General features: G+C 36.1%; 1 protein-coding gene across 1 annotated transcript in view; it reads left to right on the top strand.

Annotated features, from left to right (window-relative positions):
* The window catches only part of COL21A1 (collagen type XXI alpha 1 chain), a 173,245-nt gene that overhangs the window by 142,605 nt on the left and 11,985 nt on the right, over positions 1 to 18,655 (top strand). The window contains exons 18-23 of the mRNA XM_081094853.1: positions 7,492 to 7,536; positions 9,691 to 9,744; positions 10,761 to 10,814; positions 14,535 to 14,588; positions 16,648 to 16,719; positions 18,335 to 18,370. Coding sequence (XP_080950979.1) covers positions 7,492 to 7,536; positions 9,691 to 9,744; positions 10,761 to 10,814; positions 14,535 to 14,588; positions 16,648 to 16,719; positions 18,335 to 18,370 — 315 coding nt within the window. The remainder of the gene's footprint in view (positions 1 to 7,491; positions 7,537 to 9,690; positions 9,745 to 10,760; positions 10,815 to 14,534; positions 14,589 to 16,647; positions 16,720 to 18,334; positions 18,371 to 18,655) is intronic.

The raw sequence follows: 18,655 nt of genomic DNA, 5'->3' as shown, positions 1-18,655 counted from the left end.
TAAATAAATAATGCATGATAAGCTTTACAAAATGTATTTTTAGTATCTTTTGAAGTGATTTTGTATTGTTCTTCCTCTATAGTAATTTACATAAATATAACATATTATATGGGTATATTTCTTAATGTGGAACACTCTTTGCATCCTGAAACTAGCCCTACTTAGTCATGCTCAACTTATTCTATGCACTGATATATTTGATTCTCTAACTAATAGTGAAGTCACTTGCATTTGTAGTAACGATATAGATCAGTTTGTAGATTTATTTTTTAGGACTTATTCTTGACTGGTTTTGTTATTAGGCTTACTTGAATTTAGACAATCTCCATCTTTTTAAAGCCCTGGGGAAGTGTAAATAACATAGAAACTATCTGGTCCTGGGATAATAGGTATATTTCTGAGGTAGACAAAATAATGACTCCCCCAACCCCAGAAAGATGCCCGCATCCTAATTCCCAGAACCTGGGAATATGTTCATTTTCATGGTAAAGAGGTTTTACAGATAGGATAGAGGTTAATGACCTTGAGATTATCGTGGATTATCTGGGTGGGCCCAATCTAATAAAAAAATAATTAAACGTGAAAGAAGATGAGTAAAAATATTCAACTGGAGAAGGATCTGATTGGCCACTGCTGGTGTTAAAGATAAAGGAAGGGATCCATGAGCCAAGGAATGTGATTTCCTCTAGAAACTGGGACTGGTCCTCAGTTTACAGAAAATGGAAACCTTGGTCCTACAAAAGCAAGGAATTCAATTTTCCCAATAACCTGAATGAGTAGGAAAAGAAACCCCTCCCCCCTTCCCCCAGAGACTTAAGAAAGGATTCCAGTGAAACCCATGCTGGACTTCTGTGTATAAGACTGTGAATGAATAAAATTTATTGTTTTAAGTCACTAAGTGTGTGGTAATTTGTCGAAGGTCAAAAGAAAGCTAATACAATTCCCTTTAATTTTTTCTCTAGTAAATGTTTATTGTATCATCTCATTATTGTCAATAGAAAAAATGGGGATATACATTGTATGAACATAACAAAACTCACAATGGGCTGAGTTACACAATAAGTACAATAATTTAGGTGTAAAATTACATATGTAATATTTCAAAACTGAGGTTGTCAATAAAAGATACTTAGAAAGTTACAGATATAATTTTCAAATGGTTATTTGCTTTTTATCATGGGGGGAAGGAGACATATGTAATACTCTTTGTAATACTTTAAGCAATAAAACTAAATTTAAAAAATTCATTTTCTTCAAATTACTTTCACCTTTGATTTGATGTTTTAAAATATTTTTATTTGTTGACGTATATATTACTTTTTAAAAATTTATTTTCTTTTTAAAAAATCTGTATTGTTGAAATATTACATATGTCCCTGTTTTCCCCCATTGACTTTTTCTTGCCTGTACCCCCACCCCCACCCCCTGCCCCAGGGCTTCCCCACCCTATTGTGTGTCCATGGGTTATGCTTATATGCATACAAGTTCTTTGGTTAATCTCTTCCCACTCACCCACCCACCCTGGCCTTCCCTCTTGAGGTTTGACAGTCTCTTCCAAGCTTCTCTATCTCTGGATCTATTTTGTTCAACAGTTTATTTTGTTCATTAGATTCCACATATGAGTGAGATCATGTGATACTTGTCTTTCTCTGACTGGTTTATTTCACTTGTATAATACTCTCCAGATCCCTCCATGCTGTCTCAAAGGGACATATCCTTCTTTTTGACTGCTGTATAGAATTCCATTGTGAAATGTACCACAGCTTTTTTATCCACTCATTTATTGATGGCCTATTGGGCTGTTTCCAGATCTTAGCTATTGTAAACTGTGCTGCTGTGAACATAGGGGTGCATACATTCTTTCTGACTGGTGTTTCAGGATTCTTAGCATATATTCCTAGAAGTGAGATCACTGGGTCAAATGACACTTCTACATTTAATTTTTTGAGGAAACTCCATACTATTTTCCATAATGGCTGCACCAGTCTGCATTTGTATTACTTTTTAAAAATATTTATTATAATTTTCAGATTTCTCTGGGAAATGGTATACAGCTTTACCGAGCCAGCTACAAAGGTCTTTGAAAAATCCATGTCCCATTTTCTCCTTAATGAGAAGTTCACAATTTGTCTTGAGTTATATAGTGACATTCCATGTGCCCAAAATAGTATGAGCTGCACTTTTTAGGTTTTCAGAGGATCAGAGCTTAGTTTAGAGCAGCTCTGGTATGACTTTGGGACTTTTCTTTGCAATGGAATTGGTTTTCAGGTTTACATATGTGTATGTGTGCATGTTCCTTTTAACTCACTAGTGTGTCTCTCATGCATGGCTTCATTGCTGATGCCCAGGGGTGGGTCACTTTTCTGTAGCTGCGGGGAGGAGTCAGGGCAGTTCTGTGGCACTCCTGTGGTGTGGCGCTGCAGGCTGTGCTCTGCTATTTCACTCCGGCCCTCCTCCACCTCCTCTGGGTTTTCGGGTGTGTAATTTTAATTTGATAAATATTTGCCTTTTTAAATCTTGTCCTAAAAACGAATACAGTTGCAAATCGTGTAGAATATCTTCTCGGCTTTAACACCGTATAAATGCCTTTAGATGAGGGTGAGAAATGCCAGTAACATGAAGCAACTTTGCAAAGGGCTCACTGATAGCTGTTCCTTTCTGTGGCCTCCCTTGTCTCTTTATGTAATTACTATGACAGGTGGGTGACATTTTCTGTTGTACATAAGTATGAGGAGCCCACAAGTATTTACCAAAGAATTGTCTATTGAAATTATTTGGGTAATTTGGATCCAGTCCCATGTGGGTCCTGGTTTGTAGGCTAGGGAGAAAAAAATTCATCCCATGTTACTTAGATTGCTGTGTCTCCCCTTAAAGATCAAACGGAGTAGTAAAACTGTATTGAAGTATTAAAGAGGGTAGTAAACCCGGTAATTTCTGTATTAAGGGCTCATTGCAAGTGCTTGTATATTGGTTTCTTTAAGGTCTGGCAGCTATGACTGTGACTTCTCTTCAGAGTTATCTTACCACAGAGCAATCTTTTGTACATCATTCATGATCTGTGAGTCTGGAATTTAAAAACATTGGGTTGGAAAATGTGGAATTCACCTGTAAATATATTTGAAACTTTTGGTCATATTTTTCTGGGGGTAAAATGTGTTGAAATATAAATGTTTTTAATAGTGATGAAATATAAATGTATTTGTATTTCTGATTTTTTTTAAAAGAGAGAAGTCATTGTAGTATTTTTCTATATAATCAGAGTCAGCCAAACATGAAAAGGCAAAGGTAATGAATGAGGGCAGTGCCAGCATGTTGCCGCCCCCTAGTGGGAAGCCGTAGATTGCCAGAGTCATCTTGGAAACGGAAACTTTTGGAAATGAGCATAGAAAAAGGCAAGGTGGAAAGACAAAACAGACTTCCTCAAAATGGAGAAAAAAGACAAATTTTGAGATAGTGAAAAGAGTTGACTAATTTATTTTGTAACTTTCAAGGGTCAGGGAGGAGCTGTGAAAAGACAGTCATGAAAATCCAATCATTATCATGCCCGAATTGAGCTAAGCACTTGTGAAAGTTCATTGATACAATGTACCAACTCCATGAAGTAGGTTCTATTATTTTCCCCATGTCTGATATAGTGATACTGAGATTTCACAGTTTAAATAACTGGCTTGGAGTCAATTAGCCACTTCATAATGGACTGACTGACTCCAGTCTAAATTTTTAACTGTTTCATACTATTTCTATGTTCTTTTTAAATAATCATTGTAATCTTTGTAACTAAGAATAATGCTTTCAACATGAGTTCTTCTTCCATTGAATCTCTGGGAATAAATAAATAACTTCTTTATATATAAAAAAGAAGACATAATATGCTTCTAATATTTTGAAAGCTGTGTAATATTAAGTATCTTCACCACTACATAGAAACGTTGAAAATTTTGATTTTAAAATACCATTACTGGGTTGCATCTGTCTTCAGTGCATTGAAAATATGGCATTACTTAAAAGCAGACTTGATTCAAGATGCTCTAATTTCAGAGGTGAGATAAATGTATTCATTATATATGGGGAAGTATAAAGTGATGTTTTGTTTTTTCTAAGTAATATACCATGGAGACATCTTCTTCTTTATAAAGTGGTCGCTAGGAAATAGGGACCAGACTCTTTAATCTAAATTCCTATTTTTAATGACTGTTTGTTAATGGTTTAATGGTTACAGAAAAGCTTCTAGAACATTTATTTTTATACCCACATTTTTCACCACAACACTATACAGGAATTTCTGGCTGATTCTCTCCTCTTCCTCAAAACCCAAACTGAAATCACATAAGTGGAAGAAATAGGTCTCTTTATTCTTACCAAATGGAAGACTTGTTTCTGTCTTTACTTATACATTTCACAGTTGTCTGAACACAAACCACACAGGCTGAAAGAGAAATATAAAGATTTAGCTTGGACAAACATTTGCTCTATAAAGTAATTGTTACTAAATACTTTTGGATCAACAAACTGGTAACTTTCAAATGGTTTTGAATGATATTTCTGCTAATGTAAAATTGGCAAAGTTTAGTCTGTTTCAATAAATGCATTGGGAGCCCAGGAAAATATTATCTAGGAGAATTTTATTAACTAATAAAGCTCTGAATTATTTCAGCTCTTCTGGTTAACCTCTCTCAACAGTCTTTTATTTCATGCATTCTCGTGATATTACTTTGGCCAAAAATTGCTTTTATTAATTAGTTTTACATTTTGTTTTTAATATTATATAGTTTTATATATTTTTGTTTGTTACTTACAAAATAAGTATTTAATAATTCTTGGTATAAGTGGAATAGAGAATATGACTTATTTTCACATCTGTGAGATGTATTTTAATGTTCACTAATTTTAGAAGAAACACATAGTTGAAAAATAACCTTTTTTTCCAACCTGAAATTCCCACAAAATATTCTCAATATCTGATATGTTGAGATAATGTAAGATTTGTGGCTATGTCCTAATGTAAACCAAGCTCAGTCTTAGAATTACTCAGATAGAAGGGTGTCAAATCAGACCCAGTGGGTAAATGTGGGGTTCTCAAGGATTTCTGGGATGTGGAAACCAACTTGCTACTCAGGGATGCCTGGGCATAACTCTGTCCACCCCCCCCCGCCCCCCCCCCCCCCCAGAGTGAAGGTGCAGACTTGCTGACTCCTAATTTGGCTTTAGAAACAAGACAAGTCAGGATATCTGTAACTATTTCCTATTACTATCATAGATTATGAAGGGCATAGAGACTTGAGTAGTGATGAAACCCTAAATAATAAAGGACTACTCTGTGCAGCAAAATTTCAGCTTTTCAGGTTTGCTTGTATCATGGGCAATTACATGACCCCATTAGGGATTCTTGGGGCCAAGAGACTGTTGCCACAACTGAATCAGCATAGAATAATGTGTGGCCATCTTGATACAATTTTATAAGGAGATTTTATTTAAACTCAGAACTTGATCTAAACTGATTGTGTGTGTGTGTGTGTGTGTGTGTGTGTGTGTGTGTGTGTGAGAGAGAGATTTGGTTGCAGGTGCTATCTATTTAAATGGGGCCTTTATTCTAAACAATATTGGTCTTGATTTCTTTGAGAATATAAATTTTCTGTATATAAGGATACAGTTTATACTATTTTATGTTCATTATACTTAAAACTCAGTTTACTTTTGCTTTATGTTTTAGAGTGTTATAGAATGTCCTGTGTTCATGTTTTATCATGTTACATTGACATTAATATTATTTTATATTATATCTAGTTAGTACATTTGTAAAGGCTTGTGTTTTCAAGTAGACTTCAAACACCTGTAGATAGCCGTTGCTTACATGCATTTTTTTCTGTGCAAAGGGTGTAGAGCCCTGGCAAACTGAATTGAGCCGAGTAGAATAAAATTGAATTGCAATTTATAATTCAAGTGGAGTTTTAAACTAGAACTATATGCTCCTGTCCTGCACTGAACAGAATCTATATAATAAAACCCTAAGCGACCATTACAGCAGAATGACCTGTCGCTATGATGCACACTGACCACCAGGGGCAGACAATCAACACAGGAGCTGCCCCTTGGTGGTCAGTGTGCTCCCACAGGGGGAGTGGCTGCTCAGCCAGAAGCCGGGCTCACAGCTGGTGAGCGCAGCGGTGGTGGCAGGAGCCTCTCCTGCCTCCAGGGCAGCACTAAGGAGCAGCGGGCTGAGTGGTAAGGAGCGAGGGATCCTGGATTGCTGGAGGGATGTCTGACTGCCAGCTCGGGGATCAGGCCTAAGCGGCAGGTGGATATCCCCCAAGGGGTCTCAGACTGCAGGAGGGCACAGGCCAGGCTGAGGGACACTCCCCCCCTCCAGTGCATGAATTTCGTGCACTGGGCCTCTAGTTGTATTAATACAATCAAGATGTGAGAGGCAAAATTATGGCCGACTATCCCTGTAATAGAAGATACTTGATTTCACTGATAGTGGCATCTCTACCACTTTCCCTGATTTACTGAGGAGAGCACTGCTTATTTTTTGTAAGCCCTAATGATGCAGAGGTCTTTCAGAAAAATACTGATGGGGCCCAATTTCTTTCTCTTTCACATTCCCTTTCCTGCCAGATTGTGAACACACACACACACACACACACACACACACACACACACACAGTAATTATTCCATCTTAAGTGTCATCGAGAAAGGAGCTAAGAAAAACAATAAAAAAATGAAAATTGATTAATGTGATTAGCACCATCACTGTTTGGGTGAGAAATGATCATTTTGATAAATGTATTGAAAGACTGAGTAGAATTTTCTCGTTAATAAATGTTCTAACGTTATTCTCAAATTTATAAAATTAACATTAAGTTCCTCTGACTTTTGCTAGAGGACTTGTACATTCGTGTTGAGCCATGTGAAAGACCTCTCTGTTTTTCTGCCTCTCCACAAGCTGTGGCCTGCATATTCTTTATGATTTTATTAGCAAGGGAATCATTAGGAGAAAGATTACCATATTTTACACAAGGAGTTAGGTTTCTGGGTATTCCAAGGCTCAGTTTGGAGGAAATTATTTAGTTTCATCAGTTTTTAATTATAGTTGTGATACTGTGAGGGCCTTTGGAATTGTTGAGTTGAATGTGAACTCTAATTTGACAATTTTTCTTTGCATTATTCTCGATAAGTTACACAGGAATGTGTTTAGATGAAATGTCCTTATTTTATCACTTATGTTGGTCTGAAGGAAGAACCCAAGGTTAATATCCTCAGAGATTTTTGAAAGCCTTTATTTTAAACTTTTAATATCAGTAGATGTTCATATAGTATCAACTCTCATAAATTTCCTGTTTTCCAAATTGGATTATTATAAGTGGAAGTATTATACTGTAAATGGATATATTTGAAATTATGCATTACTTATAAGTTAAAATCCAATTATGACCTATTCTCTAATGATACAGTCAACATTTTATTTAAACATATATTTTATTTCTTTTTAGGGAATCCCAGGATTTCCTGGAAACCAAGGATTAATGGGACAAAAGGTGAGTATTGATGAAATTTGAAAGATTTGGGTCTGGATCAGCTTATTAAAAGGGCAATGTGTCTTCACCAACAATACTTTTTTACTACATTCATGGCAAGTCAATTGTTCAAATATGATATAATTTTAGAAGCTATTATTTTACAAATTAGTTTTTATTATTATTTTATCCAGATAATATAAATTTGCATTTACATACTTGCTTTCTATTTTACTAGGTTACTTTTCTTTCTTGTGCTCTTAGTAGTAATTTTACTACTTCCTGAACTATACCTTTAGAATTTCTTTTAGTACAGATATCTTGATAATAAACTTTCAGTTTTGATTTAACTAAAAATATCTTTATTTTACTCTTGTATTTGAGACATAATTTTGTAGAGCATACAATTCAAGATTGAGAATTATTTTCTCTTGACACATTGAGAAATTTCTTCTATTGTCTCCTGGCTTCTGTTGTTACTATGAAAAATCTGCTTTGATTCTAATGACCATTTATTTGTGTCTGTCCTTTTCTTTGGGAGTCTTTTAAGGTATTTCCTTGTTTTTAGTGTTCTTGAAACTCACTGTGGTGTATCTAGATAAAGATTTCTCTTTATTCATCCTGGTGGGAACTCAGTTTACTTCCCGGCTCTGTGGAATTATTTGTATTAACTCTATAAAACATCAACCATTACCTCCGTTTTACTACTATTTCATTCTCTCTGTTGCATCTTTCTGGAATTCTTGTGAGATATATTTATCCCTTCTAATTTTGTCCTCTACCAGTATATCCCTAAATAGTTTTTTATTTTCATATTCTTTATTCTGTCTTACATTCTGGTTCAATTTTTTGGATATATTTTCCAGTGTACTTATTTTTCCTTTAATGTGTCTAATCTATTTAAATCAATTGTTGGGTGTTTTGTTTTTTTTTAAATCCTCACCTGAGGATATCTTTTCCCTTGATTTTTTAGAGACAGTGGAAGGGAGGTAGAATTGGGATGGGGATAGGTGGGGGGAGAGAGCTCAATGTGAGAGAGATACATGGATTGGTTGCCTCCTGCACCGGCCCCAATTGGTGCCCACATATGTGCCCTTGACCAGGATTTGGATCCAAGACCCTTAGGTGTGCAGGCCAACACTCCAAAACTACTGAGCCACACTGGCCATGGCAAGTTCTAATTTTTAATAATATCTTTTTATTCTTACTAACTTTTCTTATTCTGTTTTCAGTCCTACTAGTCCTCCTGGTTTCATTTTTTAATTTGTAAATATTTCATATACAGTTTTAAATTCTGCTTCTGTCATTTGTGGATATTCCTGTTGAGTCTCAGTCTGTGGCTTGCTGCCTCTTTTTTCTGGTTGATTGTGAGCTCATTGCTTATCTTAGTTGGTGTGAGTCCTGTCAGCCTAATTGGAGAGGGAGAGCTGCCTCCAATTGGTAGCGTGGACACGATTTCAACCCCCTTTGAAAGTTCTGCCTCTACAGATGGCTGGTCCAGCAGTCAGTTTGCTGAGCTGAGCATGAACTCTCAGACAACCCCAATCCTCTGACTCCTGCACAGCTCCAAATCTCATAATTATAGCCTCAACCCAGAGTATATTTTATTAAAATGAGAGATATTTGAAGACCTCCCCTACTTCTTAGAAGACTGGCATTTTCTCACAGAGGATGCTCTTTCTGTTTTTTGTTTTTGTTTGTGTTTGTTCTGGATTCCGAGAATCCCTTGGAGCACCCAGTGAGCCACAATCCCAGAAGTTTAAATCTGAATGCTGTTATTCCGTATTCATTTTTTTTATTAGTTTGTTTTTACTATCATAGATCTTAAACTCTGATAAGTAAAAAAAAAATTTTTCTTTATTATTCCCCCCTGTTGTCTCACCTTTTAGTGAACAGCTAGGTCATCTTTGAAAGACTGGCAATTGTCATACCTGATTTCCTAATGAAAATATTTGACTTTGTAAGTCCACCACAGACCCCAGGCCCACGTCTTTAAGGTGTTTAGTTCCTGAGTTTTCAGCCTTGCCTTGCTCCTTTCTTATAGTACAGGAAGGGAAAACAGACCACACTGGGCTGATTGGTACTGAATTTTCATTCTGTAGTGCTTGGGTCAGAAATTTCTGGAAATGAGTTGATAATTTCCAATTTTAAATGTGATCTGTATTTGATTTTTAGGGAGAAATTGGGCCTCCAGGACCATTAGGAAAAAAAGGAGCTCCGGGGATACCTGTATGTTAATGTCATTATTATCAGGCGTTTGAAATATTGTTTCTATGTACCAGGAGTTCTTATTCTGGAGTTCACAAAACTTGGTGGGGTCCAGCAATAAGATACTTGGGGTTCACCAATTCCATCCATTTGTATGAAAGAGATAATGTTTATGTCCATTTTTCTAGAAAAGTCTAGATTTCTTCAGGTTCTCAAAACATTGACCACCCAAATAAAGATCAGAGACCTTACTATAGATAAACCAGAAAATAAATTTTTAATATTTCATATACTGTGCTATTAACTACTATATTTTACATTTTATAATTGCAATGCCATCCTAAATTGACAGCAAAGCATAGTATTGATGACATGGTATTTTTAATATGGCCATGTTGAGATTTTATTTTCTGATGACATTAATTGAATTTTTATTTTGCTCATCACATTTCCTTTGCCATATTTAAGAGAAAGCAGATATTTTTAGTATACATGATGGTATTTAAAGTTCAACAAAAACTAAATCAGGTCCTTTTGCTAGAGTGGTTATCGTTGTCTTATTATGAATTATATGGTTAGTTAAAAATATGGCCATTTTGTAACTTGAAGAGAGATTATTATATTCAAAGAATTTATTATATTGTAACTCTTTCAAAATACTGTTCAAGAAAATAGAAATTCTAAATAATGTTGATCAAGGTAACGTCTATGCAGAAACCTAATTCTTCACCCTCATGATAAAAGGAAGAATGAGTATAGAAAAAAATAAACTCTTCCTTACATCTGTCTTTTACCAGCCCTTCAGTAACTTGTGCTATTGTAGATTCTTTGAGCAAAAATTTACAAGGGCTCTGCTAGCCTTCATTCTATCTTGTATAGGTTGCTTATTTACTTTATTATCCTTTATTTGGATGTGTGTAAGGAAATTTTCCAAATAAGTGGAGAAATTGTTATGAGAATGTGTGGCTTGGAAATGAATTTAAATTTTTAAAATGTTTTTCTCTATATTTCTCTTGAATTCCCACTTAAAAATGTAGGGTTTGATGGGAAGCGATGGCTCACCAGGTCAGCCTGGAACTCCAGGATCTAAGGTAAATATAGGACAAACAATAAGATTGAGAACTTCCTGTCAAATGACCATTTATGTACTTCAATAAAAGTTTTAACTAGCTACATTGATTTTATTTTGAATGTGGTTTTAGTTCTAGGAACAATCACTTATAGGAATAAAATCTTAGGCAAAAATTGTGCAGATAGAACAGACTAAAGCAGGTCTGGTTTAAGCTGGGAAGGTTCTAGGCTCCCTCACTACTCAGCTCCCTCCTCGCTTACTGGCATCTCAGAGGGCACTGAGGAACACGTAGAGTTCTACGAAGTTTAGTGCCAAACCCACTGACCTAAAGCATTAATGGTCACCATTGAGCATAATCACCAGTTTTCCAGTCCTCTCAGTGATATTTTTATTTAGTGGAATGTATATGAAATTTTTATTCATGAAATGTGAAATGCCTTGTAGTGAGTTTTATTAGGTATTTCTTCCCTAAGGACTATGGGTAAGATAGTATATTATCTTTACTTTCAGGATTTAAAAAAGTAAGGCAAGCTTGATGAAAATATTTAGGATGTCAGGTTAGGTATTCTCATGGTAGGAATGAAATTCTTGTAATACCACGACCATTTTCTAGTATATAGAATCCTGTGCTGAGAAAACTATTTTTTGTTGTTGTTGTTACTTTGTGTTGTTTTTTTTTTTGAGGATGGAACTAAATATGTCCTGGCTAGACTCAGGAAGTATTCTCAACTATTTAATGAGTATATTCTAGGAAAATCTTTCAAAATAAAGTTATATAATTGCTGTTAAATTCAACATTTAACTAGACTCCCCCCTACCCCCCAGGGGAATAGAACCTGGCATACTAAATGAGTAGATGACATACTGTACTTTGAGTTTCTGAAGCATTAAAAAAGAGAGGATAACATGTCATGGGACCCTAGTGATTAGGGAAAAGTAGCTGCCCTTTCACCAGTGTGGACCCATGTGGATTCTTGGAGTATTGTGGGTCCAAGCAGCAGTAGGTGTGCGGAGTTGCTGTAAAACCTTTGAGTGACTCAGCTTGCCGAGCAGAGGTTCTCCATAACTTCTCAAGGTCATTTTTTGAAGAAGATGTGGAGTAGTTGTATACTCTTTAAGTATCTGAGATACAACGACTCTCCCATCGTACTCTGGATTCTCTAAATTTTGAGAATACAATCTAAGATTTCATCAGATTTTTATTTTTCATTCTTGACAGTACTACAGATGTCCCCCATTCATCAGCTTTTTAAAATTAGCCACTTCACATTATTGGCTCCTTACTTAGCTGGAGGTTAATTAAATCTGCTGGCTTTTTCCTAAAAGATATTTGTGGCATTTGTTGATTTTGCTGATTTGGCTGGGGAGGCAAGTGGTTGTTTCCATTATCACACAGTTTGTTATGTTTACATGAGTTACTATAAAGTTTAATTTCCCTCATCTTGTACTTGAGCAATCATTTAGTTAAAAATAGACTCTGGCCGAGACCGGTTTGGCTCTGTGGATAGAGCGTCGGCCTGCGGACCGAAAGGTCCCGGGTTCGATTCCGGTCAAGGGCATGTACCTGGGTTGCGGGCACATCCCCAGTGGGAAATGTGCAGGGGGCAGCTGATTGATGTTTCTCTCTCATCGATGTTTCTGACTATCTATCTCTCTCCATTCCTCTCTGTAAAAAAATCAATAAAATATATTTAAAAAAAAAAAAATAGACTCTGGATGTTAAAATTATACCTATTAATGCAATCTTTTCAATGAAACATTTTAAGCTCTTTTCATGCAGTATATTAATTAGCTCAAGTTTTGGAAACCTTTTCTGCAAAGGGCCAGACAGTACTTTAGTCTTTGAGGACCACATAGTCTTTGTTGCAACGACTCAACTCTTCTATTTTATTGCAAAAACACCCATGGGCAAACACAAACCATGTGGTCTATGCCTGTGTTCCCCTAAAACTTCATTTACAAAAACATGCTTTGGTGCTCGCCTGGCCGCACATATACTAAAATTGGAACGCTACAGAGAAGATTAGCATGGCCCTTGCCTAAGGATGACACGCAAATTCGTGATGACATGCAAATTCGTGAAGCATTCCATATTAAAAAATAAAACAAAACAAAACAAAAAATCACACACAAAAAAGAACATGCTTTGGACTAGGTTTAACCCACGGGTCATAGTTTACTGATCTCTCTATTAGCTTATTTCTGCCAGTTTTGTCAAGTGTATGTATGTGGACTATGCCTTCAGTATCATTGGCTGGAGTGGGACAAAAAGCTATCTTAGAAGGGCAGGGGTGAGGTTGACACTCTGTGGTAGATTTTTGGAACACTTCTAATTTAGATTATAATACCTCTTTTTAAAATAGCTGTTTAACCATTAGAAGTCTATTTCACCACACTGCATTCCAGTTTTCAAAGACATTACTTGACTGATATTAGGGCATATTAACATAATCAAGCCATGTAACTTTTGGCAAGGCTTCTGACATCCTTGATTTCCAGCTTAATCACTTGTAACATTAGAAATGTTAAGGAGCTATTGTTCTATGGCTCAACACTGCTGTTATGTGCTACATGCTTTAATTAAACCCACATATCAGGTTCACATGTTTCTCAACATGAGCACTTTTCAAAAGCTGAAAATGAAGCTGGTTCCCTTATGAGTGAATCCAACTTGGCTATGGATGATCATCACGTGCCCCTTTCAGGTGTCACACACACCTGTTTAATCAGGGCTTTTGCCAGATACTGACTGGGTTGTGATTTCAGGTATTATTGTGTATTTGCAAATCAGAACAACCTTTGATAATCTCTCCTTATTAGCCAGCAGGCCTTTTCTCTTTTATATCCAATCATCTTGTCCTGTCTTACATTCTTTGCTGTCAATTCAGTCCTGCTCGCCAAGTTTCTGTTAGAAAGGACTGTGATGGGAATCTTGGAAAAGAGCACAAACTAAACATTTTCTGATCTATATTGCTTCAAAAAAGCCACTGAAGCTACGTTTCTTTCCTTCAGGTGCACCCTGAAGGTGAGCCATAGTGAGAAAGTAAAACAGCAAAGATAAAGCTCTTCCGCCCAGAGGACGCTGTGAAAAACGTGGCTTCAGTCTGTGCGGTGTGGAGACCTAGCTAATTAGCTCTGGTCCCTAAATATTTTAATCTCTCCCCTTATACTTGGACCTGCTGGTATAAAAACACATACTTTTAGAGAGCTTTTATAAATGTGACAACTCACTTCCTTGCATAAAAGAGTTTTTCTTCATAAGTAGGCTCAATGTATAGAGTCCATGTTTCAAACAATTAGAAAGTTGAAAATGTAAAAATTATTTTATTTTGTTCATTCTCACTCTGATGGGTAGTGATATTCCTCAATTGATTTTTAGAAGGAGTGGAAGAGAGGAGGAGAAAAAGAGAGAGAGAGAGAGGGAGGGAGCGAGAGAGGGAGAGAGAGAGAGAGAGAGAGAGAGAGAGAGAGAGAGAGAGAGAGAGATATGTGTGAGAGACACATCAATTTGTTGCCTCCCACATGAGCCCCTATCAGGGCCAGGCATTGAGCCTGCAACCAAGGTACATGCCCTTGACCAGAATTGAATCCAGGACCCTTCAATGTGCAGGCCGATGCTCTATCCACTGAGCAAAACTGGCTAGGGCTAAAAATTATTGTAAATATATTTCTGTAAATGTCTATATCAGATAAATTATGACTCATTTTTTAAATTCAAATGGTTTTGATGCATTGACAGGGAAATAAAGGTGAACCTGGACTTCAAGGGATTCCTGGGGTTTCTGGGCTCAAGGTAACTATGATTTGATGCACTTGGAAATATTTTCAAAGAATTATAAGTTTCCCTCTTTGATGAAATTAACATTTGTATCTCTTAAGGAAAGTTATCTGAAATTAGGATTTCCTTTGTCACAAAATTAAGGTACATGAAAGGAAATGACCAATGTGGGCCAATTCACTTCTGTCTTTTGGACACTTTCGCATAGTTTGGATAATAAATGCATGAAATATGCTTTGACTTGTTTTTTTCTGGAAATGGTAAAAGTCATGTGCTAATATGAACATTCTCTCTGGTCTAGAGAATATCACTCTCCCACATGGGTGGAAACAAGAGTGGGTGGCTCCCATAAGTAGTGCTGTTTGCTGATTGATGGGACTTTATTTTCAGAGTGGGGACCCATGGCTGCCGTTACCAGTTTCCCTCAAACCGTGCTTATGTTTATTTCATGAGATTTTCAATCCCCTTCAGCTTTTAAAAATCTAGTGTAATACTGAGCAGCTCAGGAGCAGGCACCATGAGCAAAGAGAACAAAACTTAGTTTCTACAGAAGCGGGTAGTCTTTATGTTTTAGGATAGACTTTTGGACTGATGGGTAAACAAAAAACAAAACACAAAAAACCATGAAGCGTTCAGGATTGTGTCCCATCTCTTACAGTTTTAACCCGAAAATTGTTGATACATCTTCACCCTATGCTTCCTGAGAACCTCCTTATTTAGAACTTTTAAGATACTGGGTCCAGTTTCATGGAGTGAGGCCTCAGGGACCAGAGTAGAGGCGGAAGCAGCAGCAGCACAGACACACCAGCAGGTTCTGGGATTCTGCCTCCGGGTCATGCTGGCAGGCAGGGTCCTCACTGTACTGCCTCAGGGCTGGAACAGGTGCAACGGAGCTTCGTGGATGAAGAGGATCGGATCAGCACAGTCATCTACAGTGACACTCGGGCCCGGGCAGGGCCAACAGAGCCAGGCTCCCGCAGGACTGACAGCAGAGGCAGCAGCTGCTGCCACCACCTGGGCCTCCCCCACTGGGGGTCGTGTCCCAGCACCTGTCCCTGAGCCTCTCGCTTGGATGGATCCTGCTGTGTGTTCCCTCTCCAGGCTCCCCAGCACTCCAAACCTCTAAACACGTGCAATAAAGTGATTCTCGGCACTCAAAAAAAAAAAAAAAAGAAAGAATATAACCCCTATGACATGAAGAATAGACAATTTGAGTTAAGATAACTCAGGGATATTCTTTATTCTGAAACAGCTCAAGAATTTACTTCTAAGAAAATAATATTCCATATATATAAAGAAAAACTACAAATGTGCACACAATTTAACTACAAAGATGTTCGTTTACCTCAATATTGTTTATAAAAATAAAATTTTGAAAACCAATGTTTAACACTATGGGAATTTTAGTCAATAAAATATAGCAAATCAATAGAGTTGAATACTATTCTGTGATTTAAAAATCATGTTTTAAAAAACATAATGTCATATAAAGAAGTGCACAATATATGTGTGTTGAAGTAAAAGATGAAAATTATGCATACATAGCATGTATTACTAACTAAGTTATGTATATGTGTTTGTGAAAGGTAGAAAATAGACAACAAAATAAAAATAGTGGGTAATGAGATTTTCAATACTTTTTATTACTTCTATTTACTTACCATTTTGAAACAATAAAGTAAATATTTTTAAAGTAGCAATATGAGAAAAAGCAGTTTCAAGGAGGAATAAAAAGTGGTTAGTAAATGGAAAAAAGATACCTATGTTTATTATTTTCACTACTTTATTATTTACTTTATTAATGTTATGAAATATAATAAAAGTACCAAATATTCATAAAATGTTATGGTATGCTATCAGAAATTCTTAACTATAGAAAAATATATAAAAGGTTTTATTGGGAGTCCAGTAAACTTGTTATTCTTTATTATCCCTATAGTAATAACTCTAAATGTCAACCAATTTTTTTTTTTTACCAGCAATTTAAAATTTGAGGTATATGTAGAAATAAAAACAGCGGTATTTTTCATAAGCACTAGGTCTGTGATCTTTCTGTAATTTCTGTGTTACTTAGGGAGAGCCAGGAGCAGTAGGCCCCCCGGGAGAACCAGGATACCTGGGTTTACCTGGAATCCAAGGCAAAAAGGTAAGCATTGTTTAGGAGATATAGTTCACTTTTCATGAGCTGCTAACATGTAAGTTTTCCTTTGGTTAAAATCGGATAGTAGGACTGATTATACCTTTAGTGATACGCTGACCTATATAATATGTTTAAGCTCATGCTAAACGCTGTGGTATCTTTCATGTCCCTATGTGGGTATTATCTTCTAGATGAGGACTTGGGAAGAGGCTTTCAGATCAGAAAATCTGAACATACAATTAAATACTATTCTGTAAATTTAGACTGTTTTGCAGTCAATCCAGGTGAGTGAAGAATGTCTCAGGAAAAGTACTCAATGTCAGGCACGCTTACCAATATATGAATCGCTCTTACTGAAACCGGGGCAAGAGTCTGAAAGGATAAAAATTACAATCAGATGTTTGATCATGAAGTTCCTATCTATTAACAATTCTATTACAGAGAAATCATTAAATTCCTTTAAGGAGTTTAAAATACAAGTCGTATATGCTCATATAAAATTTTCTCTCTCCTTCTCTTTCAAGGAACCCTAAGCTGTATCATTTGAAGGTTTTAAGTAACAAGTGACTGCCTGTTTGTCAAAACAGTCTATGCCACTATAAATATATGCATTTCTGGTTAAAAGTAGATATTACTGGCTTTTAGTATTCTGGAAAGGATACAAGCTCTTAGGTCTTCATCTTCATATCTTTTGCTGTTTCGGTTTTTCTGCCATTTTGTTTTTCTGTCCCTCATGTATTATCTACTTGGCCCCTAAATTATTATGCCCAGTATGATCCTTGACCTTCCGGTTCTGATGAGCAGTAGGCAGCACTTGCTGACATAGGAATGACCTTCATAGCAGCAATTAAGTATTCCATCCTTAGTGAATATTAAAGTAAATCTGTGAATACATAGATTTAGAGCATTTCCTTGTTCAGAGATTTGCCATATAGAAGAAAATCTGTATTCTGTTTGCTGTAAACACAAAAGCTGTATTTTTTTTATTTTTATTTTTTATTTTTTTTTTGCTGATAACCTGGTATGGTAAAAAGAAATCTGGAAACTGTCCAAGTTCAACTTTAGGAGAGTGGTCTCCTTTCCTGATCTGTGGGTTCATTATCAATACGAACAAGGACCTTGAACTAGTTGGTCTCTAATGTCTCTTCTGAGAAATTCTAGGAGGCTTATTATTATGGAATATAATCCCCCCAAACTTCATTCTGAAGCATATTTTTTTAAAATATAATTTTAACATTATGTTTTATTTCATTGTTTCCTCTAACATTGTGGCTACTATGAACTTAATGGAAGATTTTTCAGTTTGATTTCTTAAAATAACATTTGCCAAAATAAGTCCTCTTTTTCTTGTTTGTTTAACTTCAGATTATGATCAATATAGAAAAGTTTTCCTCTTCTGGTAAAATAGAAATAGTAGTAAATTTTCTTTTGACTGTAAAAGCACAAGAAAATGTTCATTTAGATCATTTTGACAGAATGTGGTTTTATTCTCTTCCCAAATGTTGTGTTGGAGTCAGCTTCTGTATATAAGGCATTTGTGGAATTTGTATGAGATCACATATTTTTCTTTGCTTGAGACATAATATGCTACTATGATACATCTAAAACTGCCTTTTTGCAGGGGGACAAAGGAAATCAAGGTGAAAAAGGCATTCAGGTATAGTTGGCTTTTTTTTTTTTTCCTGCTTGGCTATAAAATAAGGTCTTTATTCTTTTAATGCCTTGGCTGCTTTTCCAGTTCCTTTGTCTTTTACCATCAATATCTAATTGTTAAATTCCAGCTTTCTCCTTTCATTACTAAACTGTTCAGACCATGTCAAATCTAACGTTAAGATCCCTAAACACCAATCAGAAAGAATGTATGCCCCTCTATGTTCATAGCAGTGCTATTTACAATAGCTAAGATTTGGAAACAGCCCAAGTACCCATCAGCAGATGAGTG

This window comes from Myotis nattereri (genome assembly GCF_964212035.1).
Source record: "Myotis nattereri genome assembly, chromosome: 6".
NCBI lineage: Eukaryota > Metazoa > Chordata > Mammalia > Chiroptera > Vespertilionidae > Myotis > Myotis nattereri.
The sequence above is the reverse complement of the archived record's forward strand: the minus strand, read 5'-3'. Positions and strand labels throughout refer to the sequence as shown.